This window comes from Moschus berezovskii, chromosome 22 (assembly GCF_049115385.1).
Source record: "Moschus berezovskii isolate FMDL1 chromosome 22, NW_MosBer_1.0, whole genome shotgun sequence".
Classification (NCBI taxonomy): domain Eukaryota; kingdom Metazoa; phylum Chordata; class Mammalia; order Artiodactyla; family Moschidae; genus Moschus; species Moschus berezovskii.
This window is the reverse complement of record NC_142481.1, coordinates 22,957,818-22,985,170: the sequence shown is the minus strand read 5'-3', so window position 1 is coordinate 22,985,170 and position 27,353 is coordinate 22,957,818. Positions and strand designations below refer to the sequence as shown.

Here is a 27,353-nt window from a genome sequence, read left to right as displayed (position 1 = left end):
TTTATGACTGATCCTATCGATGCCTGTCGGTGCACATAAGCCCTCGTCCCTCTTAGGCACATAACTAGGAGTGGTGTTGCTGGGCCATGGGGTAGATGTACGCATGACTTTAGCAGATGCTACCCAGCCATTTTTGGCAGGAGGCAAACCACCAGCAGTGGGTCAGGGTTCCAGTTGTTCCGTGTTTTCACCAGCAGTTGGTGTTGTCTGGCTTTCCCACGGCAGTCATTCTGGAAGATTACTTGCATGTAGGCCTCAGACACAGGCCTGACATTAGAGCTGGCATCTCCAGGCACGTGGGAGGCAGCCTTTTCTCTCACCCTCAGATGGACTGGGTGTGTGAGATGGACATGGTCTGGTCTGCAAGATGTCTGCGTATTGGATGCAAAATGAAATAGGAGAAAGTCTGCCTGCTAGCTTTTAAATTTTTATTTATTCGTTCAGCAAGTATTGATGGAGTACCTATAAGCACTGAGAATACAGCTGTGAACAAATTGGACAAAAAACTCCCCCCCTTGCCAGAGTTCATCCTCCAGTGGAAAGAGACAAACACAACATTTTAAAAGTACATTATACTCTATCTCTGGTATCTTTTCCAGCACTAGGGCGATTTCTAGCCAAGAGGGCCCACATTATTTGGAAAAGCTCATGCCTGTCCCTTGTTCGTTCAGCTCTACTAATGTACTTTTTCTTTTGTTTTTTGGAAAGATTATCTCAACACTCTTCTTGATATAGATTGTCTTGGGGGGACAAAACCTCTGTAATGGAGGAAATTCATAGGTACTAAGTGCTATAGACGATGACAGCACAGAGAAAGGGACAATGCAGGCTAGGGCTGGGCAGCTACGGTTTCAGATCCAGTGGCCAGGTAGGGCTTCACTGAAAAGGCGGATTTGAGTCAAGACTTGAAGGAAATGAGGCAGATGTTCTGGAGAAGGAAGCAGCAAGTGCAAATGCCTTGGGTTGGGAAGGTCCCTGGCCTGGTCCAGGAGCATGGAGGAAACCAGAGTGGCTGGGCCAGAGCCAGTGGCCAGAGATGAAGAGATGAAGGAGAAGAAGGGGTAAGGGGAAGGGAGGTGAAATAAGGACTGGCTTCTCTCTAGAGCTGGACACTGGGAGTCATGGGAAGGCTTTCAGCTGAGAAGCGGCACATGCTGACTCACTGGCTACAATGAGCCTGACTAAAGGGGTGGGGAGGGCAGCTGGGAGACCATCGAGGAGGGGGAGATGATGGTGGTCTGGTCCAGGGCCCAAGAGGAGGTGCTGAGAAGAGATTAAATTACAGATATATTTGAAGGAAGAACCAACAGAATTTGCTAATGGACTGGATATGGAATGTGAGAGAAGGAAAGACATCAAAGCAACTAAAGGCATAAAGCCCCTGGTTTCTGAGACCCAGAAGGCTGAAGGAGGAGCTGTTCATTGTTGTTGTTATTTGTTGTGGGTTTTTTGAGGACTGGGGAATCTGGTATCAGGAACTCAGTTTCAGAGTGTAAAGTTGGGAAGGCTGAGCGGGCAGTTCTGCTTAAGGGACTAGAGTGCAGGAAGAAACTCTGAGCTTACAAACAGTTGGGAATCTTCAGCGAGAGAGCAAGCTGTGCACAGGTTGAGAGCCACGGGGGAGTGATGTAGACAGAAAAGAAAAGGGGCGAGTGCAGACATGGGAGCAACCTAAGTGACCATCGATGGATGAATGGATAAAGATGTGGTGTGCATATACAACGAGATACTACTCGGCCATGAGAAAGAGGGAAATCTTGCTATTTGCAACATCCAACATGGACGGACCATGACGATAATATGTTGAGTGAAAAAAGTTGGAAGGTGAAAGAAAAAAATCATATGGTATGATATCACTCGTATATGGAATCTAAAAACAAAAGTGAAAAAAAAAAACCCACACAAGACTCTGAAAACGAACAAAAACAAACTCATAGACACAGGGAACATATTGGTGGTTACCAGAGGGGAAGGGGGTTGAGGAGGTGAGAAAATATGGGTGAAGGGAGTCAAGTGTAAGGTGATGGATGGTACCTAGACTTTTGGTGATGACCACTTTGTAATGAACACAGATGTTGAATTATAATATCATATACCTGAAACTTATATAATGCTATATACCAATGTTACCTCAATAGAGAGCGGGGGAGAGGTCAGGAAATGAACCTCAGACATTTCAGTGTTTACAAACCAGGACTGGAGGTGGAAGCAGCAAAGATCAAGAAAGAGCCACCAGGGAGGCCAGAGGAGGCCAGGAGAGTACAGGGTCAAGGAGGCCAAGTGGGGAAGGGGAAGGCCAATGGGGCCAAGTGCTGCTCAGACCTCTGGGCTTAGTAACACAGAGGACAGCGACTTGGCAGGAGACCATTTAGGAGGGTGGTAGGGGCAGCTGCCTGCTAGGATGAGAGGCGACAAATTGGTGACAGTGAGTGTGGAGAACTCCTGTGAGGAATTCTACTACAAAGAGAAAGAAAGAAATGGGTCACTGGCTAGATGGGGCAGCAGGGCCAGAGAACTCTTTCAACAGCTTTATTGAAACATAATTCACATCCCATAAAAGACACTCTCCCTCTTTAAAGTATGCAATTCAGTAGTTTTAGTATAGTCACCAGATTGTGCAAACATCTCCATCACCTAGTGTCAGAACATTCTTGTCACCCCAAAAAGAAACCCCGTATTCATGAGCAGCCATTCCTCCCTTCCCCCAGCCCCTGAATCACCATTCTATTTTCTGTCCCCAGGGAATTGCCTATTCCAGACATTTCAAATAAATAGCTAACGGGCTAGTGAAGTCGCTCAGTCATGTCCGACTCCTTGCAATCCCACGGACTGTAGCCTGCCAGGCTCCTCCGTCCATGGGATTTTCCAGGCAAGAATACTGGAGTGGGTTGCCATTTCCTTCTCCAGTGGATCTTCCCGACCCAGGGGTTGAACCCAGGTCTTGCGCACTGCAAGCAGACTCTTTACCATTTGCGCCATCAGGAAAGCCACTTCAGTCATCAAATATATGGTATTTTGTGACTGACTCTTTCACTTAGCTTATTTTTTTTTAAGTTCATCCATGTATCATTATACACAAAATATATCATTATACACAAAATATTCTTCTTTCACTGTATGTCATGTACAATGCATATGCCACATTTTATTTATCTGTTCACCAAGTGATGAACATTTGGGGTGTTAACACTTTTTGGCTAATGTAAAAAATGCTGCTCACAAACATTTATACACAAGTTTTTGTGTGGCCATATGTTTTCAGTTCTCTTGGGTATATACCTAGGAGTGGAATTGCTGGATCATACGATAAATTTATGTTTATATTTTGAGGAATTCTCAAACTTTTGCAAAATGACTGTACCACTTTACATTCTCAGCAAGGCGCCAATTTCTTCCCAATTTAATCAACATTTGTTATTGTCTTCTTTATTTTTGTCATCCGAGTAGGGGAAAAGTGGTATCTCATTGTGGTTCTGAAGACTACTGATGTTGAGCATCTTCTCACATGCTTATTGGCCATTTGAATATCTTCTTCGGAGAAATGTCTGTTCAAATCCCTTACTCATTTTTAAATTGGGTTATTTGCCTTTTTATTGTTGAGTTGTGAGAGCTCTTTATATATTCTATTGATTCCTTCTAGTGTAGTATTCATCTCTGTTCATTTGTTCTTTATTCTTGTAGGTCTCTGGTAAACATTGCTTGCATCTTCTCAATCTTTGCCTCCATTTTTTCCTGAGAAGATAATCCCTGGATTATCTTCACTGCCATTATTCTGAGTTCTTTTTCTGGAGGGTTGCCTATCTCTAATTTATTTAATTGTTTTTCTGGGATTTTATCTTGTCCCTTCATCTGGGACATAACTTTCTGCTTTTTCATGGTGATTAACTTTCTGTCATATGTTTTTTGTGCAACTGTGCTTCTTCTTGCTTCTTCTGTCTGCCCTCTGATGCATGAGGCTAAGAGGTTTGTGGAAGCTTCTTGATGGTAGAGACTGGCAATGGGAAAAACCAGGCCTTGCTCTGGTGGGCCAGGTCTTGCTCAGTTCAGTTCAGTTCAGTTCAGTCCCTCAGTCGTGTTCAACTCTTTGCGACCCCATGAATCACAGCACACCAGGCCTCCCTGTCCATCACCAACTCCCGGAGTTCACTCAAACTCATGTCCATCGAGTCGGTGATGCCATCCAGCTATCTCATTCTCTGTCATCCCCTTCTCCTCCTGCCCCCAATCCCTCCTAGCATCAGACTCTTTTCCAGTGAGTCAACTCGTCGCATGAGGTGGCCAAAGTATTGGAGTTTCAGCTTTAGCATCAGTCCTTCCAATGAACACCCAGGATTGATCTCCTTTAGAATGGACTGGTTGGAGCTCCTTGCAGTCCAAGGGACTCTCAAGAGTCTTCTCCAGCACCACAGTTCGTAAGCATCAATTCTTCGGCAATCAGCTTTCTTCACAGTCCAACTCTCACATCCATACATGACCACTGGTAAAACCGTAGCCTTGACTAGACGGACCTTGGTTGGCAAAGTAATGTCTCTGCTTTTTAATATACTATCTAGTGGAAAATTCTGAAAGAGATGGGAATCCCAGACCACCTGACCTGCCTCTTGAGAAACCTCTATGCAGGTCAGGAAGCAACAGTTAGAACTGGACATGGAACAACAGACTGGTTCCAAATAGGAAAAGGAGTATGTCAAGGTTGTATATTGTCACCTTGCTTATTTAACTTATATGCAGAGTACATCATGAGGAACACTGGGCTGCAAGAAGCACAGGCTGGAATCAAGATTGCCAGGAGAAATATCAATAACCTCAGATATGCAGATGACACCACCCTTATGGCAGAAAGTGAAGAGGAACTCAAAGGCCTCTTGATGAAAGTGAAAGAGGAGAGTGAAAAGCTTGGCTTAAAGCTCAACATTCAGAAAATGAAGATCATAGCATCTGGTCCCATCACTTCATGGGAAATAGATGGGGAAACAGTGGAAACAGTGTCAGACTTTATTTTTTGGGGCTCCAAAATCACTGCAGATGCTGAGTGCAGCCATGAAATTAAAAGACGCTTACTCCTTGGAAGGAAAGTTATGACCAACTTAGACAGCATATTAAAAAGCAGAGACATTACTTTGCCAACCAAGGTCCGTCTAGTCAAGGCTATGGTTTTTCCCGTGGTCATGTATGGATGTGAGAGTTGGACTGTGAAGAAAGCTGATCGCTGAAGAATTGATGTTTTTGAACTGTGGTGCTGGAGAAGACTCCTGAGAGTCCCTTGGACTGCAAGGACTCTAATCAGTCCATTCTAAAGGCGATCAGTCCTGGGTGTTCATTGGAAGGACTGATGATAAAGCTGAAACTCCAATACTTTGGCCACCTCACGTGACGAGTTGACTCAATGGAAAAGACTCTCTGATGCTGGGAGGGATTGGGGGTGGGAGGAGACGGGGACAACAGAGAATGAAATGGCTGGATGACATCACCGACTCGGTGGACATGAGTTTGAGTGAACTCCAGGAGTTGGTGATGGACAGGGAGGCCTGGCGTGCTGTGATTAATGGGGTCGCAAAGAGTCAGACATGACTGAGCGACTGAACTGAACTGAACTGAGGTTGGTCATAACTTTTCTTCCAAGGAGTAAGCGTCTTTTAATTTCATGGCTGCAATCAGCATCCGCAGTGATTTTGGAGCCCAAAAAAATAAAGTCTGACACTTTCCACTGTTTTTCCATCTATTTCCCATGAAGTGATGGGACCAGATGCCATGATCTTTGTTTTCTGAATGTTGATTTTCAAGCCAACCTTTTCACTCTCCTCTTTCACTTTCATCAAGAGATTTTGAGTTCCTCTTCACTTTCTGCCATAAGGGTGGTGTCATCTGCATATCTGAGGTTATTGATATTTCTCCCAGCAATCTTGATTCTAGCTTGTGCTTCTTCCAGCCCAGCGTTCCTCATCATGTACTCTGCATATAAGTTAAATAAGCAGGGTGACAATATACAACCTTGACGTACTCCTTTTCCTATTTGGAACCAGTCTGTTGTTCCATGTACTGTTGCTTCCTGACCTGCATAGAGGTTTCTCAAGAGGCAGGTCAGGTGGTCTGGTATTCCCATCTCTTTCAGAATGTTCCACAGTTTATTGTAATCCACACAGTCAAAGGCTTTGGCATAGTCAATGAAGCAGAAATAGTTGTTTTTCTGAAACTCTCTTGCTTTCTCCATGATCCAGCGGATGTTGGCAATTTGATCTCTGGTGCCTCTGCCTTTTCTAAAACCTGCTTGAACATCTAAAAGTTCACAGTTCACATATTGCTGAAGCCTGGCTTGGAGAATTTTGAGCATGACTTTACTAGCGTGTGAGATGAGTGCAATTGTGTGGTAGTTTGAGCATTCTTTGGCATTGCCTTTCTTTGGGATTGGAATGAAGACTGACCTTTTCCAGTCCTGTGGCCACTGCTCAGTAAGACTTTAACCCAATCATCTACTGATGGGTGGGCCTGGTAGTTGTTTGGCTTGAGGCGACCCAGCCCTGGGGCCTAGGGCTGTGTGGTAGGGTTAATGGCAAACTCCAAGTGTCACCAAGGGAGACCTTCCAATGCCCCTATCCCTGTGGTGAGCCACTGTTGCAGGCCATCCAACACTTGCAGCAGGTAGTTTTAGTTCAGTCTCCTATGAGGTCATTGCTCCTCTCTTATGGATCTTGGTGTGCACAAAATTTTGTTCACACCCTCAAGACTTTAGTCTCTGTTTCTTCCAATCCTCTGAAGTTCTATAATCAAATCTCGCTGGCCTTCAAGGTCAGATTCCCAGGGGATTCCCAGTCCCTTTGTTGGATCACCAGGCTGGGAAGCCTGACATGGGGTTTAGAACCTTCACAACAGTGGGAGAACTTCTTTGGTATTATTGTTCTCCAGTCTGTGGGTCACCCACCTGGCAGGTATGGGATTTGATTTTATCATGATTTTGCCCCTCCTGCCATCTCATTGCAGCTTCTTCTTTGTCTTTGGGTGTGGGGTATGTTTTCTTTGGTAGGTTCTGACATCCTGTTGTCAATAGTGGTTCAACAACTAGTTGCAATTTTGGTGCTCTCACAGGAGATGGGCGCACATCCTTCTACTCCGCCATCTTGAACCGGAAGCTATATAGTCTAGATATTAGTCCCTTATCAGATACATGATTTGCAATTACATTTGCCCACTCTGTGGCTTGTGTTTTTACTTTTTTGATGGTGTCCTTTTGTTAGGTAGTTCAGTTCAGTTCAGTCACTCAGTTGTGTCCAACTTGTTGCGACCCCATGAATCACAGCATGCCAGGCCTCCCTGTCCATCACCAACTCCCGGAGTTCACTCAAACTCATGTCCATCAAGTCGGTGATGCCATCCAGCCATCTCATTCTCTGTCGTCCCCTTCTCCTCCTGCCCCCAATCCTTCCCAGCATCAGAGTCTTTTCCAGTGAGTCAACTCGTCGCATGAAGTGGCCAAAGTATTGGAGTTTCAGCTTTATCATCAGTCCTTCCAATGAATACCCAGGATTGATTTCCTTTAGAATGGACTGATTGGATCTCCTTGCAGTCCAAGGGACTCTCAAGAGTCTTCTCCAGCACCACAGTTCAAAAGCATCAATTCTTCGGCGATCAGCTTTCTTCACAGTCCAGCTCTCACATCCATACATGACCATAGCCTTGACTAGATGGACCTTGGTTGGCAAAGTAATGTCTCTGCTTTTTAATATGCTGTCTAGGTTGGTCATAACTTTCCTTCCAAGGAGTAAGCGTCTTTTAATTTCATGGCTGCACTCAGCATCTGCAGTGATTTTGGAGCCCAAAAAATAAAGTCTGACACTGTCTCCACTGTTTCCCCATCTATTTCCCATGAAGTGATATAGGGAAAAGGAATCCAGAATGGCGGTGGCTAAAAGATAAGGAAGAGAAAAGCCCGCAAAAATAGAACAAAGAAAGGTCGGAGGACTGGAGTGAGGAACTCAGGTAGAACAAACAACACTCCTGGCTAACCCAGTTTATACAGGGCAGGCCAAAGGGGAAAGAAAAAAAGAAACACATATAAAAAGAGGAGCCAAAAGGCTGGCTCTCTCTCTCTCTCTTTCTCCTGCGCGCTGGGGTGCTCTTCTCTTCTCGTCTTTGGGTCGACATGCCCTCATGCCTCGAGGATGGAGTTTCCTGCTATTATGTAAATAAAATAGAGCTGTAACACTGATTTGTCTAAGAGCTATAACACGGTCTGTCCAAGACCCGAGAGCAGTGACACGCCAAGGGCTTTAATGTCCATCACTCCAAATCTTTGTTGTGACGAGACAGAACCGAGGAGTATCCACTCTCCTGACACTTTGAAGCACAGAAATTTTTAATCTTAATGAATTCCCATTTATCTATTTTTTCTTTTGTCACTTGTGAGTTTGTGTCTTGTCTAAGAACCCATTGCCTAATCCAAGGTCATAGGGTTATTCCTGTTTTCATCTGAGAGTTTCAGAGTTTTAGCTCCTATGTTTAGGTGTATGATCCATTTTAAAGTTAATGTTTTATATGGTAAAATGTAGGGGGTCATCCAAGTTCATTTTTTTACATGTTGTCCCTATACCATTTAAGACGATTCTTTCTCACCGAATTTTCCTGGTAGCCTTGTTGAAATGTGTTGTTTTTAATTTGGAAGAAATCACTCACATGTGCACACTGATGGGAAAGTTCTGTGCAGAGAGGGAAGTGGTGATGAACAGGAAGAAGGAGAATGACCGGACCAGTGCCCTCAGGAGGGAGGGGGTGGGATCCAGTGTCCAGTAGAGGGGCTGGCCTGAGTCAAGAGCAAGGGCAGTTTGTCATACCAGGAGGAAAGGTGGGCACAGACGTAGGGACTGAACATTCTCTTCCCATTAATTCCTTTTCTCAAGGAAACAGGAACTAAGGTCGTGACCTGAGGGATGACAGAGGAGGACGTGTTGGCAGCTGAAAAGTGGCAGAGGGAGAGGAAGTGGATGGGAAAACACAGCGATGCTAAGTGAGACCAGCAGCGTGGGCAGGCGTTTTCTTTAGCCACATCCAGATCGGCAGGTGCAGGCAGGGAGGGGGTGGAGATTCAGGGGTGCCATCCTCCGAGGCCTCTGAGGGCCACCTGTGCCTGGGACAGCAGGTCAAGGCTGGTTCTTAGTGGCCGAGGATGTTCAGTTTCATCCAGGGGGGTCTACACCCACACACTGCTCAACTTGTCATCTCCAGGCAGGGGAAACATGTTGTTGCCCCTAAATCAGGTTAGAATTCAGGGATCCAGAAGTCCCCCTAAGCCCTCACCCACCCTGTCCCAGTATGCTCAGTGTGCTGTAGCAAAGCGCTGCAGGCTGGCAGCTTAATCATGCCCATGTGTCGCTCACAGCTGTGCAGGCTGGAAGTCCAAGATCAGGGTGCTGGCACGGCCAGTTCTGGTGAGGGCTCTTGGCTTTCAGATGGCCTGCTCCTCTTGGTCTTCACGTGGCAAAGAGAGAGACGGACAGAGAGGAAGCTCTCTGATGTTTCTTTTTGTAAGGACACTAATCCCATCATGGGGGTTGCTCCACCATGGCCTCATCTAACTCTATTTACCTTACAAAGACTCCATTTCCAAATGCCATCACATTGGGGTTTAGGATTTCCACATAAAAATTTGGGGGAGACACAATTCCATCCATAGCACCATCCAGCCTGACCCTGACCTCTAATGAGGACCTCAAACAAGCTCAGATGCTGAACTTCAGAACAGAGAAAGGACTGAAAGAGCTTGCCGGCCCTTACAGTGATGTATCTCTATCACTGGCAACCCAGGTGGAAAAGAAACATCTTTCATCTTTTTGTTTCCTATTGTGTATCTTATGGAGTGGTGATGCCTGATGAGGTCCCCACTGGCCACACGTGACTTGACATGTGTCTTTTTGGCAAATCTCAAAACACAGATTTGAGATGTGTTGTGTAACATCTACATTGAGTTTCAAAGAGATAACATAAAAAATTGGAAAATATTTCAATAATCTTTTATATTGATTACATTTGAAATGATAATATGTGGTTATATTGAGTTAAAGTATACTATTAAATTTCTTACTTTTAAAAAATGTGGTTACTAGAAAATAAAATATTATATTTGTGGCTTATATTTCTATTGGACAGGCCCTAGAGAAAAGACCCTATGTCTAAACAACTCCCAGCACAGCTGGCCCTCCTGCCGTGGCACATGCACCACCCTTCAGGGTTGTGCTCTGGAACCCTGTGCTGTGGTGGCACCTCCCCTCTGGAGGGGCAGGTCCACAGGGGGTTCGTGAGATAGCCTTGAACTGTTGCTGGGAGGAACAGCCCCAGGGAGCTGAGCACCAGGCTGGTTCTTGTCTGGTTTCTGGACTGGTATCTAATTCACATGTTTAAACACTAGACTCCCCTCAGGCACAAGAGGCCCACACTCTGAGATTCTCCTGCACCTCTGCTGCTTCCTGTGAGCCACAACCTTGGGGTGCTGGAAGGCCTGGGGTCATCGCCAGCACCAGTACAGCTTGTCTTTTTCTTTACTGCCCCCCAAGCACAGACGTATGAAGTTGCTACAAGGCAAATAATGCATATGGAACAATTCCACTGACTTTCATATACCCACCCCCAATTACTACTTATCAAAATTGCACTTATTTCACATGCTAGAATGGTAATGCACAAACTCCTTCAAGCTAGGCTTCAGTAGTACATGAACCAAGAAATTCCAGATGTACAAGCTGAATTTAGAAAAGTTAGAGGAACCCGAGATCAAATTGCCAACATCTGTTGGATCATGGAGAAAGCTAGGGAATTCCAGAAAAAAACATCTACTTCTTCTTCATTGACTATACAAAAGCCTTTGATGGTAGATTACAATAAACTGGGAAAAATTCTTAAAGAGATGGGAATACCACCTTACCTGTCTCCCGAGAAACCTGTATGCAGTTCAAGAAACAACAATTAGAACATGGAACAATGGATTGGTTCAAAATTAGGAAAGGAGTACATCAAGGCTGTATATTGACATTCTGCTTATTTAACTTCTATGCAGAATACATCATGCAAAATACTGGGTTGCATGAATCACAAGCTGGACTCAAGATTGCCAGGAGAAATATGACAGTGGCAGTGAAAATCACTCAGTTTTGTCTGACTCTTTGCAACTCCATGGACTACACAGTCCCTGGAATTCTCCAAGCGAGAATACTGGAGTGGGTAGCCTTCTCCTTTCTCCAGGGGAGCTTCCCAACCCAGGGATCGAATACAGGTCTCCCACATTGCAGGTGTACTCTTTACCAGCTGAGCCACAAGGGAAGCCCTGGAGAAATATCAACAACCTCAAATATGCAGATGATACCACTCTAATGGCAAAAAGTGAAGAGGAACTAAAGTGCCTCTTGATGAGGGTGAAAGAGGAGAGTAAAAAAACTGGCTTAAAACTCAATATTGAAAAAACTAAGATCATGGCATTCAGTCCCTCTGCTGCTGCTGCTGCTAAGTCACTTCAGTCGTGTCTGACTCTGTGCGACCCCATAGACGGCAGCCCACCAGGCTCCCCCGTCCCTGGGATTCTCCAGGCGAGAACACTGGGGTGGGTTGCCCTTTCCTTCTCCAATGCATGAAAGTGAAAAGTGAAAGTGAAGTCGCTCAGTCATGTCCAACTCTTAGCGACCCCATGGACTGCAGCCTACCAGGTTCCTCCGCCCATGGGATTTTCCAGGCCCTTTACTTCATGGCAAATAGAAGGGGGATATGTGGAAACAGTGATGGATTTTATTTTCTTGGGCTCCAAAATCACTGTGGATAGTGACTCCAGCCATGAAATGAAAAGACACTTGCTCCTTGGTAGGAAAGCTATGACAAACCTAGACAGCATATTAAAAAGCAGAGACATCACTTTGCTGACAAAGGTCCTTATAGTCAAAGCTATGGTTTTTCCAGTAATCATGTAGGGATATGAGAGTTGGACCATAAAGAAGGCTGAGTGCTTAAGAATTGGTACTTTTGAATTGTGGTGCTGGAGAAGACTCTTGAGAGTCCCTTGGACTTCAAGGAGGTCAAATCAGTCAACCCTAAAGGAAATCAGCCTTGAATATTCACTGGAAGAACTGATGCTGAAGCTGAAGCTCCAATACTTTGGCCACCTGATGCAAAGAGCTAACTCACTGGAAAAGACCCCGATGTTGGGAAAGATTGAGGGCAGGAAGAGAAGGGGATGACAGAGGATGAGAAGGTTGGATGGCATCATCAACTCAACGGACATGAATTTGAGCAAACTCTGGGAGATAATAAAGAACAGAGGAGCCCGGCACGCTGTAGTCCATGTGGTTGAAAAGAGTCGCACGTGATTTAGCGACTGAACAATTCCATCATATTGCCCATGTACAGTTTAAATATTTCCCTGTTGTTCAACAGTGGAATTACTTTCCTTTTTTCTTGCTATCATAAATAGCACTGCTATGAATTTATCTTTTTGTCATTTGAATTATTTTATTGTAATGTTTTCCCTGAAGTGAAATTTGTGGGCTGGAAAGTATATACAGTTTTGTGATACCTGTGACTTTTTTCCTTCGAATCACTCTCCCCAAAGACTGTATCACTGTGTATTTCCTCTGGTGGAGTGTATGTGTGTAGGTATATACATTGTTTACCCACAGTCCTGCCCATTCTGGGTTTGATCATTTGCATTCACTTATACTAATTAATTGGCATGTAATAGACATCTCTTAGATATTATCCTTGTATTTAATTCAAATGAGAGTAAAGTCCTCCCCTGAAAACCCACAACAATTAAAGACATAGCCACCACCTCAACAGTTTAGAAAAACACTTCTCAACTTCCTCCACTTGTCAGCATTTGTGGTACCACAGCAGCCTGAGCCTGTGAAGCAGGGAGCCGGCCCAAGCTTTGACTCCTGACCCACTGCTATCGTAATGGTCCGAGAAGCCACCTCCAGCTAATAAAGTCATTTATCTCCTCCCAACAAGCTGAAAACACATCAGACAGTCCCTTTTCCCTGTGTGGTTTAGATAAATCCTGGCATTGCTTAATTGCCATATGTTGATTGTTTGGGATTGAGAGACATTCTGGTTTTTATGCAAAAAGGTTGCAGGAGACATGGTTGATGTTCTGCTCCCAGCTTATTAAAACCTCAGGAAGGCTGCAGCCCTGTCCCAAGGGGAACTCATAAAACAGCATCCTTGTGGAGCCACATCCTGGCCAGGCTGGAGACTCAAAGGCTCTAGGCCCGGCCCAGGGAAGAGAAAGGATGGCCCGCTTGTCCACTAGATGGCGCCTCTCAATAAGCAATGGGGAGAGGACCCTTCCTCCACACCCTGCGCGCCAGTCCTCCCAGCCTCCAGCATTGCAGCACACCCCAGTGTTTACTTCCAAGCCAGACATCTCAAAAATAAAAATAAATAAATAAAAAAGTTAATGCTAGCTAAAAATAGACCATCTGCCTGAGAAAAATCTTGCCTGGCACTGTCACAGCAACACTTGAAGCAGGTTAATAACCAGCCCAGAGCAGATGGTTTCTTTTTATAATTACTGGGTCCCCCACCAAGGCTTCTTCCTCAGCTGCCTCCTTACCCTGCTGGCACTCTCCTGCTGTTTCCTGACCACCGCCTGGCTGGCCGCGGCCCCAGCCGGCTGTCTGCTCACACCAGGGCCCCCACACCCTCTGCTAGGCCTGGGCCCCAGGGTCCTGGAGCTCTCAGGACCACCTGGGCAGGTAGCCCCCAGGAGCTCACCCCAACCTTGTCCCCCTCACTCACAATCCAAAGATAAATGAATCAAACCAAGATGTCAGTAATCACCCATCAAATTAATAAAGATTTAAGATACTGCCATTCTGTTTCCTGGTGAGGATGTGATAAGATGTGCATCTCCAAAACTTGCTGTTGGAAGAACAAATTATTGATACTGCCTCTCTGAAAGAATTTTGACTGAATGTAACAACAGCCTTAAAAATATTGTTGTTGTTGTTCAGTGGCTAAGTTGTGTCCGGCTCTCTGAGACCCCCATGGACTGCAGTACACCAGGCTTCCCTGTCCTTCACTATCTTCTGGAGTTTGCTCAAATTCATGTCCATTGAGTCAGTGATGCCATCCACCCATTGTAAAAAATATTACATACTTTTAAATGCAACAGTTTCACATTGAGGAATCTATCCTACAGACTATCATAATCTAAAATATGAACAGAATATTAACACAAAAGTGTTCATAAAAAATGATAGCACTATAATATTAAAGACCTATAAAAGACACTATAGCTGGTATATGGTTTAGTGCAATGGAATATTATAAAGCCATTACACATGTTCACAGGGAGTTCAAATTACATTCCAAGTGTTATTTAAGGTTAATTGGTAAAAGTGTTCAAAGGGTCTAAACAGTAAAGATGCAAATAGGTTAGAAACATACATACCATTAAAAAGTTTGCACAAAGTATGCCAAATGTGTTAACAGTGCGTTTTTTGGGGGTGGTAACAATTTAATGGTTTTTATTTCATTGTACTTTTCTGGATTTTTCTGTTTTCAGCAATAAACAAAAGACTATCTAAAAACAGGAATACAGAGGAAATTGCTACAGTGGCTGTATCTGGAAAGGGGCTGGAGCAGCAGTCAGCATAGGAGGATGCCTTCATTTTCCATTTATACCTTCCAGTGTCTTCTCAGTTTAAAAAATAAACGTCAGAAATGGTCAAAGAAGATGAAGAAAATACTCAGCCACAGCCACTGTGAGGAGAGCGTGAAAGGAAAGCAAGGAAAGTGCTTTTAACTCCTGGGAGAGATAAGACTCAAGGTCTGGACTCCTCTTAGGCCCAGAGTCCACCACAAGTCACCCAGGACCTGGCTTGGCCAGTGACTTCATTCTGTAAGGCCTGCTTCATCTGACACCTGTCTGGTTGGGAATCAGGTCATCTCCTCAGAGTGGCTTCCCCAGGGGTAAAGGCAGGCAGGCCAGGGGAGGGGTCCAGTGGACACTGGTGTAGGACCTTTAAGCTGGGACCACCTGTGTCCCCTGAGCCTGGCAGAGTAGGACCCAACACAACTAATGAGTGGGTGGGATCCCCCCAAACTCCCCAGTCCCCTTCTGTGAGTCAGGAGAATCATCTCAAAGGGCCCTGCCCTGCTCCCTCATCAACCCAAGCAGGGCAAATGACCAAGTGGCCCCATCAACCCCAGGCATTTGACCTGTGAAGGGCACCCGATGAGTACTAGATGAGGCCAGATAAAGAGCAATTTTTCCAAGATAAAAGCCTGATCCTTCCTTAATCACCACGGGTTCAAAGTTGCCCTGAAGTTTTCCTGACCCACAAGAAGGTGTGGGATACTATCTCTGCTCCACACGAGCGCCTTCCGCTGTATCCCGGGGAGGCCAGTGAAGCTTCCTTCCAGCTCCTTGGAGAGACCCAGGGATGCCTTGTGGCTGCCAGGGGAGGCCTGGGCAATGTGCTCACGCTGGCAGCACAGGGAACCGCAGCAGCCTGGAGGGTCAGGTGTCGGGCCCGGGAATCCACAGCTTTCATTCACTCTTTAAAGCCACAAATCCGTTCTCTTCCTTTGTGTTCCAAGCATACAACTTTGAATCTTAGAGACGCTTTACACAAAACAGGTGGAGAAAAGGACTATTCAGAAAACATTTACTGTAATTTGATGACAGTCAAGCTGTGATTCTGAAAGCAAAGCAAAAACAGTATTAGGGAAATTTAGGATGGAGACATTTCCTGTGTCTATGTAAGTTTATGATCCTACCACTTCAGAAAGAGAAATACTTTTACTGAAAATATTTAATTTAAAAAGCAGAACACAAGAGCTACCGTGACTGTTCAGATGGGGAAAGCCAGCCCCCTGGGAGGGTGAGAAGCCAGTCTGGCAGCTAGTGGGGGAGGGACTGAGTGCCACTGGCCTTCTTGGCTTCACTCAGCAGGCCGACTGCCCCCTCCCTGAGGCCACTCAAAAGTCACTGGGTGGTGAATGGATAATCAAGAGGTAAACATGATTCCAACAGAGGCCAGCCCACCAGGTCCCAAGAGGCGGGGATCGGGGGTGGGGGTCCTGAAATGGGTACTGGACAGGCGTCATCTTCTTGTGATGAGATGAGAGACTAAACGTGATGACCTTCTTTTGGCTCCTGTGTGAGCAAGTGTGGATTCAGAAAACTGCCACCACATGGCAGCAGGCACAGCTTTGCTATTCACCAGCTTCCCCCTCGAAGGCTGTCAGGACACACAGATGCACACGGCCATAAAGCGCAGCATCTTCTCCAATAATTTCCACAACACGACAGCAGCACAGCAGCAGCCTCTTCAGCGGGAGGTGCTGCTACACTTTAGGTAACATTCTGATGATGTGGGCTTCCTGGAGCTCCCCGGTCACCTCCCATGAGTCAGGGGAATCACCCGAACAGATCCCACTTCCCAGGGCAGAGGCCTAGTCATCGTATTGCACTTCCGCCCGCAGCTCCCTGGTGACGTAGTTGGCCAGCATCGCCAGCAGCTGCTTCTGCAGGGCCTCACTGCCCATGACCAGCAGGGTCAGCTGCACGGCGTCCGTCCACTCCAGGTGCCTGAGGATGGCAGTGGCTTCGTTAAAGAGCTTCTGCTGCTCGGCAGGCGGTAGCTCCATTATGATCTGAGGAACTGGCTTAAACTGTCCACTCGTCATCCAGGCACCTAACAGACCCCCGACGGCCCCGCCTAGAAAACAGGAAGGACTCAATTAGTCGGCCTTATTCATAAATGATGGCCACAAGTTCTCGCTGAGTGCACGGCCCCGGTCATGACAAGTGAGCACATTCATGAGCGGGTCAGGACGGGCTCAGCTTCATGTCTGCTCCACCAGCAGGGCGGAGGGCAAAGGTTTACGTGGTCTTTGATCCATTTGGCTCAGATAATTGACACTCACACATGCCCTCTCCTAAGCTCTGCGCTCACGGTGCAACATGAAGCATCTCGCCCCCTGAGAGCTATGCTAACTAAAATCCTCTTCATGGGCTGAAGGTTTCCATGCTTCCATAAAAATCTCTCTCATCTCAAAGGAGAGGGCTGAGAAGCAAATGCATTTTCAGGGAGAACTATCTCAGTGGTGAGGCTGAGTTTCCTCCACTGGGTGGCTAACATGTGCCTGAGCCCTGAAATTTCTAGTGGAACCACACGGTTCAAGGACCCTGGGGACAGCAACAGATGACAAGGTATTTTCTCTTGAGGCAATGTTTTTCATACAACCCTTCCAAAGTTGTATGATGATAAACAACAAATTTAATGTATTCAACTATTTCTTTTTCTGCTACCCCAAAAGGGCACGAACATTACTTTTATATGTAAATTTATTATCATCAAAGTTAAAGCATGCTATCTTGGGACCAGAAGAGTCCCAAGTTCAATGGAAAGTTCTATTTAAGCAGGTCAGGCGAAGCCTGCTATAGGAAGATGTCCTAGGGAAAGGGTCTCAAACGTAAGTGTCTACAGGGCCCAGGCAGGCAACTGAAAGGAGTGAAGTGGGCTGAGTGAGACTGTGGTGATCTGGACAGTTAGGAACGTGTCTAAAGTCGGAGTGGCTACTCCATGCCAGCCAACTGTTGCCACATGGAATACCAGTATGTATCTTTTTAAAGTCTTACAAGTTTTAAATATTGGTGATCAGACACTGAAAAAAATGCAGGCTGGCTGGACTTGGTGACTTTCTTCAAAAGAGAAGAGTAGGAGAGGGGAAACAGTAACTCTGTAGTGGAGAAAACTGACAGACATGACACTAGTCAGGTGATCAAGTTGAGCATCTCAAGGAGGTCCTGTGGGGTGTCGTGTGTCCCTGGAATGTGTGATGAGAAGAGCCACGGTATTCCTCCCAAAGATCCAGTCTACTCATGAGAAGGACATCAGGCAAACCCAAACTGAGAGGAATTCTCCAAAATACCTGACCAGTATTCCTCAAAAGTATCAAAGCAGCAGAAAACAAGACTGGGGACACCCTCAGAATGGGAGAAAGCAACCGACAAAGGATTAGTCTCCAATATATACCAACAGCTCATGCAGCTTATTATAAAAAACAAACAAACAACCCAAATAAAAAGTGGATGGAAGATCCAACTAGGCATTTATCCAAAGAAGATACACAGATGGTTAAAAAGCACATGAAAAAGTGCTCAATATCACAAATTATCAGAGAAATGCAAGATCAAAACTACAAAGAGCTATCACCGCACATTGGTCAGAATGCCCATCATCAAAACATCTACAAACAGTAAATGCTGGAGAGGATGTGGAGAAAAGGGAACCCTCCTACACTGCTGGTGGGAATGTAATCTGGTACAGCCACGATGTGCTGTGTGCTGTGCTCAGTCATGTCTGACTCTTTGAGACCCCATGGACTGTAGCCCGCCAGGCTCCTCTGTTCGTGGGATTTTCCAGGCAAGAATACTGGAGTAGGTTGTCATTTCCTTCTCCAGGGCATCTTCCCGACCCAGGGATTGAACTCGCATCTCTTGTGTCACTGGGATGTGAGTTAGCACTGTGCCAAATAGTCACTATGGAGAACAGCATGGATGCTCCTTAAAAAACTACAGAGTTACCATATGATCCAGCAATCCCACTCCTGGGTATACACCTGGAGAAAACCATAATTTGAAAAGATATATGCACCCCCACATTCACTGCAGCACTACTTACCATAGCCAGGACATGGAAGCAACCTAAATGCCCATCAACAGAAGAAAGGATAAAGAAGATGTGGGACATATGTACAACGGAATAGTACTCAGCCATAGGAAAGAACAAAGCAATGCCATCTGCGGCAACATGGACTGTCACACGGAATGAAGTCACTCAGAAAGAGAAAGACACATATCACATGATATCGCTTATATGTGGAATCTAAAAAAAAGAAGGTACAAAAGAACTTATCTACAAGACAGAACTAGACTTATAGAGGTTTTCCACTGCAGAAATAGAAAAGAAACTTATGGTTACCAGAGGATGAGGAGAGAGAGGGATAAACGGGAAGACTGGGATTGACACAGACACCCTACTCTATACAAAATAGATAACTAATAAGGAACTCTACTCAATACTCTGTAATGGCCTACATGGGGGAAAATAAAGAGTGGGGGGAAAAAAAAATAAAGCTGGAGAGACTAAGGCGACATGAGGATTAAGTGCAATGTGTTGTCTTGAGCTAGACCTGGGGCAGAAAAAGACCTTGGATGCAGAAACTGATAAAATCCAAATGAAGCCTGAAGAATAGTTAACAGTAATGTCAGGGTGGGTTTCTTAGTGTTGACAAGTGTGCTGTGGTAATATAAGATGTGAACGTTAGGGGAGCTGAAACTGGATGAGATATACATAGAAATTCTCAGCATTACCTTTCCAACTTGTCTGTAAATCTAATATTATTCCAAAATAAAAAGTTTATCTGAAAGAATACAGCCTAAGGCAGAGAGAACCTATTTGCAGGCTGGACACAGCCATCAGTGAGTAAATCTTGTAACATTTTAGGAAACCGGGTGTGGAAGCACCTGGTAGCACACACTTCCTAAGATGCAGGAAACTGACCAGCTTTATGTCTCGGAGGCTGAACACTGTCCTGGACAGACTTCCCCCCACACTGAAGGGAAGGAGCATTCCAGGGAGGGAGGGTCAGTCACTTACAAGTTTTAGTGAACTTTTCCCCATGACACCAGTGAAATGCTTAGCACTGACAAGAGTTGCACTTATCTGCACTAAACCTTTATGAGAACATCAATATTTGATTTAGAGCAGCACTTAATGCAAAAAGTCGCCAGGAAATATCGACCAAGAAATTACCAACTCTTTGGAGAAGAGAAAATTCCTTTGTTTTCTGGGTAAAATGATGCTCCTGCCCATGACCTAGGGGTTGCAAGTAGCCAATCCCCAGGGTTCCCTTTGCCGACAGCTTTTCCTCCACCAGCTTTTGCTCACTCTGAACAAAATACGTGCTCCCAAATTGGCATCTGGGCACAGCTATGTGATAAATGATCCCAGCTAGCCCTTTTTGGGACAAGGCAGTGGCACCCCACTCCAGTACTCTTGCCTGGAAAATCCCATGGATGGAGGAGCCTGGTGGGCTGCAGTCCATGGGGTCGCTAAGAGTCAGACACGACTGAGTGATTTCACTTTCCCTTTTCACTTTCATGCATTGGAGAAGGAAATGGCAACCCACTCCAGTGTTCTTGCCTGGAGAATCCCAGGGACGGGGGAGCCTGGTGGGCTTCCGTCTATGGGGTCACACAGAGTCGGACACGACTGAAGCGACTCGGCGGCAGCAGCAGGAGCAGCAGCCCTTTTTGAGCACATCAGATGGAGAGGGACAAAGATAAAGGATGTCACTGAGGAAGGTGGCAATGGCCTTGTCTCCTCCCCCAAGGGAATACTTCCTGGATGGCAAGAAGTTGAAGTCAGGACTCACTAACTCACAGAGCTTGGAAATGGAAATGTATAGATGGAAGATCTAGGGTCACCCACAAGCTGATTTTTTTCTCCTCAGTGTGGCCTCAGCTTGATACAATGTCCTCGAATGTCAATCCTGCTCCAGGAGGGAAGAGGAGAGTGGGAAGCCCTTCCGGTGAGCTGGGACACAGAAGCCACCCTCAGAAGAAAAGCAGTCATCTCTCCAGCCTGTATTCAAGTGAAGACTACAAGCCACATAGAAAGGGCTTCCACCAGCCTGTGAACTTTCTCAGGCCCTGGAGCCCCAGCACAAGCTACCCAGCACCAAGGAGGCGTTCAGTAAATATTTGCTGAGCCCAGGGTAGCAGACATAGCCCTGTTTTGCAGGGTCCATCTGACACACCTCAAGGGAAACCTTATCTGGCCCCTCCACAGGTCAGGCCTGGACAGCAGCCAGCTCTTTGACAACACCCCCAACCCACAGTTCAGACCACATAGGAATTATTTCTGCTCCTAAGCCAAAGGAAGCAGCTTCATTCTAGCTACAAAGAATTATGGGAAGGTCATCCAAACTTTCGTTTACTGCCAGAAACAAGTTCTCAAATAGAAACAGGTGGTAAAAGAAGGGGCAGGGATGATGATCACCCTAGGAGCTAGCTTGTTGCTTTCCCTGAGCTGTACTGCTTGCTTTCAGACTAGGGAAGCACTCTGTGAATGAGTTCATGTTCAGTGGCTCTACAGCATCACCCCTCAGTAGGGGCTCAGCAAATCTCAGCTTCCTCTCTGGATGTCTCACGGTGATGGGGGGAGGGAGACTGTCCAAAACCTGGGACACCCTGAAATCCTCTGGCTCTAGGACACATCTCCGGGAGAAAGGCGTCCTTCAGGCCTTTATGACACAGATGCCTTTTGAGAGAGCCCTGCACTTCTGAGATAGTCACGCAGAAGCTGGTGTTGTTAACAGGATTGATTATGTGCCCAAAGATCGCATCACAGAAGTGACCTCAACTCGACAAACTTCTCACACAGGACAGAGGCTTTTACAATGTCTCTGTGGTTTCAAAGGCCTTTTCCCAACAACTGCACTGTCCCTGTGAGGTCCCTGCACTTACCAACGGCTAGTCCTGGTGGACCGCCCACCAAGCCACCAACGAAGGCCACGGCCCCAGTGACCAGGGCGCCCCTCCCGGAGTGCTTGACGGCCGCCTTCATTTTCCTCTCCTCGGAGATGGAGCACAGCAACCTCATGATGTCCTCCACCGCGACAGGCATCGCGGCAGACCTCGGGGTAAGCGTTCCTAAAGACAGTTGCAATGAGTGAAGGGCCTTTCCACCCAAATGTTACTCTTCCTAAAGTTTTAAGGAAGGTTCCCCATTTTTGGTGGAGAACAGGATCTCTGCCATGTGCAGGATGGCCAGCACCCCCAGTCATGTGGCAAGTCCTGTGCCAAACAGAAAGCAGGGCAGCATTCAGTTATTAAGTAGACAGGATCAGCAGAGTGGGTGAAAGGTCTTCTCTGCACTCTAACTGCTGATTTATGACAGATTAAGGAACAACCCCGGCCACATGCTCTACCAGTTCATCACAAGTGATGCAATTCTGAGCTCTCTTATGTTAGGGCCCTTCAGCTAGCCCAGGCAATCCCCAGGCACAAAGCCGGGCAGAGTGCACCAGTCCCAGCGCTGGGTCCATTTCTGTGTCACAGGGCATCTCAGCTGCCGCGAAGTCAGAGAAGGGGGAAGCATGGACTCTGTAACCACACAGCCTTGTAGCCTTGGGATGACCCAGCAGAGTGGCAGGTTTCTCACCTGTAAGATGAGGACAAACCACCTGCAGGCTGGATTCCTACAAGGTGTAAGCAGAAAGGATACAAAGTCTCACTTGGAGCAAGACTGTTCACACTGCAGACATGATGGTTCTAAATGAACGTTCTCTTCCTAACATATACTAATGACTTCAACAAGCAACCACTTAGAGTCGATCCAGTTCTACTCCTGGGATATTAAAGGCAGGGGCGGGATGATAAGGTACGATGAAACGCCCAGAGAATAAAAGAAATCAAAGAATTCCATATGGAAGAACAGATGACAGATGGACGGACAGACTTTGGAACAATGACCTTTAGAAAAATTCTCTGGGGTCAGAAAACTGTTTGCCACACTAGCAGGAAAAAAACAGGCAGTGGCAAGGGTGGAGGTGGGGCAGGCACTAACTACCCCAGGGTTGGTGGGAATGGAGAACCTCGGCACTGATGGCCCACCTGGTAGGACAGGAAGTAAAAGCAAACAGCAATGAGCGGTGCTTCTTTTTCCAGCTTTGGCTGGACCCAAGGCTTGGGTGGGCACCTTCCTCTCTCACCAACACTTCCCTTTTCAATCAAGGCTGTGAGTCACAGACATTTACAAGGAATTCGATTATGGAAGTTTGGAGCAGAACCTATTGTTCAATATCGTTTGGATATATGAGTTGTTTTTAAACCCAAGGAAAATCCAGAATTACCCTAATGTAAAATTATCCTCCCAATTCTGAGAGAGAACTCTGAGCCTTTAGAACAAATCTGTGGATCTACACCAGTCAGAACTTCTTTGTAGTCCCAGGGGAGGTAAGTGGGATCCTCTTCTCCAGGCCCTGAAAATTTCCCGTTTTTCTTTTTTGCCCATACTATGTGGCATGGGGGATCTTAGATCCCCAACCTGGGATTGAACCTGTAGCCCCCTGCATTGGGAGCCCAGACTCTTAACTACTGGACCATCAGGGAAGTTCCTCCTCGTGATATTCTTGACATCAGTGATTTTCCACCAGCACACAGGAGTCACCAGAACCTTGTTAAATACTGCCCATATAGGTAGGGTGAGCCTCTGTATTTATAAGCCCCCAGCTGGAATTCTGCCCTCACTTTTGGACAGCAAGACTCTATGACAGAATGACTGAAGATGTCTGATATCTGCTACTCAGTCCTTGAATTCAGAATGCAAGCGGCATGCTCCAGATGTGTCCGTTTACCAGGAGTGTGAGAGGTAGTGAAGGGGTAGCCGGGCAGGGCTGCCCAAGGGACTAGAGGAAAATTCAGGTGTGCTTGTCCTAGCTCTGGCTCCCAGGTGTCCTGGATCTGCTAAAATGCCTCTTGGCTTCCAGGCCCTTCTGCTCACCAGCAGTGACCACGTGTAGGCATAGAACATGCCCCAACCCCCTCCTACCTGCAAGAGAGCCCCCTTCCACCCTTCCAGAAGTCAAAAATTTTCCAGGCACAAATGTCAATATAACATTATAGCATTATAACAGCGAAGGAACTGCACTTAGAAATGGGAGGAGGGAAGAAATAACCTGGTTTACCCAATAGCCATGGGCTTGTAAAGCTATGCAAACAAAATGTGTAATTTCAGATATCTATTAAGATAACCAAAGGAATTACCCTCATGATAAAACCTTTTAAAACCCTAAAAATCACTCTGTAAAATACCTAATCACCTTCTAGCTTAGCTCTGATTTACATCTAGCTTTCTATCTGTCAGTTTTGCAGAAAAAAAGGAAGATGAAACTCAGGTCCTGGGAAGGTCCCTTGCATTCCCAGAGGCATGAAGACCCTGAGCCTTGCCATGCTTGATCTGCAAGGCTGGTTTCCAGGCCAGCACATTCTGCCCATATGCCAGGTTTTCTGCAGAATTACAGATTTGTATTCTCCAAACAGTTTCTGCACAGCAAGAAAAGGCATGTAAAAGAGGCTGGAGATATATACCCACTTCACCCTCTATGGTCTATTAAAAACAAAACAAAAACAACCAAAACCAGTTTCCAATCTCCTCTGAATGACTTTAAGTCAAAACTCACAGGGACTAACGAGGCGTCACTGTGCAAACACCACTTTTAATCTCCACTTAGCCCCGCTGAGCCAGCACAAGGTGCAAGCCCAGAGCTCTGTATGACTAGTGGGCCAGCAGGTGTCATGGTGTGTGGGAAGGGAGAAGTGGCCCAACTCCAGCTGGGTTCAATGGATCCACACCATGAGTAGAGCAGTGGCATTGTGCTTGCCTCCATCCAAGAGACCGCTGGTTTAATTTCCTTGTAAGAATCATTTTAGGCCTCCAATAAAAATAAAAAACAAACGAACAAAAAATTAAAAAAAAAAAAAGAATCATTTTAGAAGCTGGAGCATCAGTAGATTCTTGTTGTGGAAGAAAAGTTTGCAGCACCATCTCCTGAGCCCCTGCTAAAAAGCTCAGCCTCCCAACTTCTCCAGGGTTGCCTGATGGAGGAAGGAAGCCGGTGCCGCTTTTCCTTCTCCCACTCCAGCGGCCTGAGTCAGTAAGTGGCAGAGAAGTGAGTGAAGAAGGAGGAGGCAGCAGCGCTCTGTTGGGACAGACCCCAATGGGGTGGGAGGGTACCCCCCTCCACAACCACATCACACCTATTTCATAATCAGATGTGTCCACGAAAGAGACTCGGGTCACAGGAACTCCATCTGCCAGCCACAGGGAAGGCAAATGCCAACGTGAAGGCCCGGTTTCTTGCAAGCAACCACGCGGGTCTGCTGATTATAGCAGGAATCTGGGGGAAAGGGAGATGAGCCTGGCCCTGGGACTCCAGTCTGGCTTTCTGAGATGGACCAGATTGTGAGAGATGAGAGGAAGGCTGCAGAGCTAACACAGACCTCCATGCACAAAGCTCTTTTTAAAAATTAAAAAAGCAGGGCCTCTTAAGAGTCAGTGATGTTGTTCACCTGCAATCCTCAGTACTTTTTACTTCACTGGTGGACTTTATTAGAAAGCTCCAGTGTGCCGACTGGCTCCTATAAACTGTGTCTTTCCACCTCTCTATGGCCCAGTACAGACACTGGATCCCATCAGCAAATACAGTCAGATTAGACTTTTAAAAAATGGATTAGGGACTTCCCTGGTGCTTCTGGGCTTCCCTGGTGGCTCAGCTGGTAAAGAATATGCCTGCAATGTGGGAGCCCTGGGTTCGATCCCTGGGCTGGGAAGATACTCTGGAGAAGGGAACAGCTACTCACTCCAGTATTCTGGCCTGGAAAATTCCATGGACTGTATAGTCCATAGGGTGGGAAGAGTCAAACACGACTGAGACACTTTCACTTTCTGGCAGTCCAAGTGGTTAAGACTTCACTTTCCGGTGCAGGAGATGTGGGTTGGATCCCTGGTGGGGGAGCTAGGATCCCACATGCATTGAGGCCAAATAAATAAATTAAATAGTTGCTAGAATTTTAAAATCATGAGATTTCACAAACAACTCAGATTTCTGATTCTCCTGAAACATCAAAAGTACAAGCCACACAGGATCTGCCTTCTGCAGCAATCCAGGCCAGAGCTGAGTAGGGTCTTACTGGAGCACACCTCATCTACCTACTTGGCCCTTGAGCAACACCCTCTCAAAATATTCCTATTTCTTTAAACAAACAAAAAGGATAAAGAGGGACTTTCCTGGCGGTCCAGTGGTTAAGACTCCCCGCTCCCAATGCAGGGGGCACAGGCTTGATGCTAGGTCGGGGAACGAAGATCCCACATGCCCCACAGTGCGGGCAAAAAAAAGGACAAAGAAGCTATCAGTCCCCACAAGGCTAATCTCCCCGCCCCTAAATCACTAACATCCCTTCCTCATCATCTCTAATCTGGCGTCCAAGTTCTCTCCCCAGAGGGCAAGGCCAGGAGTGCCCCACCCTGCGGATATAACACCCGCCACACGCGCACCCCGGTTCCTGCGGGAAGCGACACGCGCGCGCGCGCACAGGAGTTCCTGCGGGCGGTGACAGCACACGCATCCCTCCGTTCCCCCGTTTCTCCATAAGGAAACTAAACGGACTGCGACCGTCTGCCCTGGCGCTGCTCCGGGCGCCCCCTTGGCTCCGGCGGCAGCTCGGGGCCCTTTACCTGCGGAGGCGGCGCCGCGAGGTCACAGGCCGGCAGGCGCGGGGACACCAGGCCCGCCCGCCCGGCGCGCAGGCCCCACCCCGCCGCCTTCCGGCTCGTCCGCGCGGGGCCTTCCGGGGCGCCGCCCACCGCCGCGCAGCCGCCCCCGCCGCCGCGCTCGCGGCCCCGGCTCCGCTCTGCGAGCGCCTGCCGGTATGGGGCGCCCGGAGCGCGATCGCCGGGGCGCCGAGGCCGCGCGCGGCCCTGCCCTCCAGCCGCTCACACCCGTACTAGGTCGGAGCCCCTTCAGTGCTTGCTCGAGCCCGGGGGCCTCCTGGGAGGCCCTCTCTCGCCTTGGCCTTTCACTCAGGACCGAGACACTCCCCCACCCCTCGGGTCCCGGCTCGGGAGGGAACACCGCGGCCTCGGCTGAGTTAATATTCGGTTGAATGTACCCGACAAAGCCAAACGTCAGCCGGCCGCAGTGCGGACACCGGCGGCCTCTGGGTCTGGGGGCTTGAAAAGATCTTGCGCCCCCTTTGCTCCTGGGGTTCCAAGGAAAGAGGAGGTCCAGCTTCCAGGGACAAGCTGAGGTTGGGGAGCCTCCTGGGAGGGTGCAAAGGCGTGAGGGAGACAGGTAAGAGAAGAGCCAGGGGATACTTTAGAGCGGCACGTGGAGGAGCCTTCTACCCATCTCCAACCCGGCTGGCCTGGAACCATCTCAAAGCTGAAAAAGGCTTCTGGGGGCTTTCCATGGGCTATCCCCCTCAATCCTGCAGCGTAGGCCTGGTTCCCATTGCCATATTACAGACAGGAGAAGGGAGGCACCAAGGTTCAGAGGGGGTGATCTATCCAAGGCCACCAATGGAGGGAGTGTCAGGGTCCAGACTCCACCTTGGGTCCACCGGGCTCAAAGCCCTGCTTGTAACCGGCCCTCTGGCTTGCCTTCCTGAGTGCTGTGGACACGCAGAGAGTCGGCCTCTTTCACACTACCAGACAATTAAAAAAAAAATTTTCCGAATGGGAAAGTTCTTTGGGTGTTTGTGTGTGAGCCTTCACTTTACTGAAGTATGATTTACCTACAAGAAA

General features: G+C 47.2%; 1 protein-coding gene across 4 annotated transcripts; it reads right to left on the bottom strand.

The window, feature by feature from the left end:
• Window positions 1–13,598: 13,598 nt before the first annotated feature.
• On the bottom strand, window positions 13,599–26,401 carry C22H19orf12 (chromosome 22 C19orf12 homolog). Of its 4 annotated transcripts, none has more exons than XM_088830157.1 (4): window positions 26,144–26,200; window positions 22,212–22,279; window positions 21,515–21,684; window positions 13,602–16,697 (listed from the first exon to the last, which is right to left on the bottom strand). In XM_088830157.1, exons 1-4 carry the CDS (start codon window positions 26,198–26,200, stop codon window positions 16,432–16,434), a joined length of 561 nt encoding a protein of 186 aa, XP_088686283.1. In that variant the 3' UTR covers window positions 13,602–16,431. The 4 variants fall into 4 exon arrangements, with proteins under 4 accessions (XP_088686282.1, XP_088686283.1, XP_055268339.1 ...); XM_055412364.2 differs by lacking the exon at window positions 26,144–26,200 and adding an exon at window positions 26,286–26,346 and having other exon boundaries at window positions 13,605–16,697; window positions 21,515–21,700; window positions 22,212–22,248; XM_055412365.2 differs by lacking the exons at window positions 22,212–22,279; window positions 26,144–26,200 and adding an exon at window positions 26,286–26,401 and having other exon boundaries at window positions 13,607–16,697; window positions 21,515–21,700.
• Between the last annotated feature and the right edge of the window lie 952 nt (window positions 26,402–27,353).

Excerpts from the sequence above, each read along its gene's own strand:
- C22H19orf12 (XM_088830157.1), bottom strand. The coding sequence starts at position 26,200 with ATGGAGAAACGGGGGAACGGAGGGATGCGTGTGCTGTCACCGCCCGCA. Across the intron at positions 22,280-26,143 it reads CACCGCCCGCAGGAACTCCT|ACTTTGTATCCTTTCTGCTT; the intron begins GTGCGCGCGCGC and ends GCTCCAAGTGAG. Across the intron at positions 21,685-22,211 it reads GGTTTGTCCTCATCTTACAG|GTCTGCCGCGATGCCTGTCG; the intron begins GTGAGAAACCTG and ends GCTTACCCCGAG.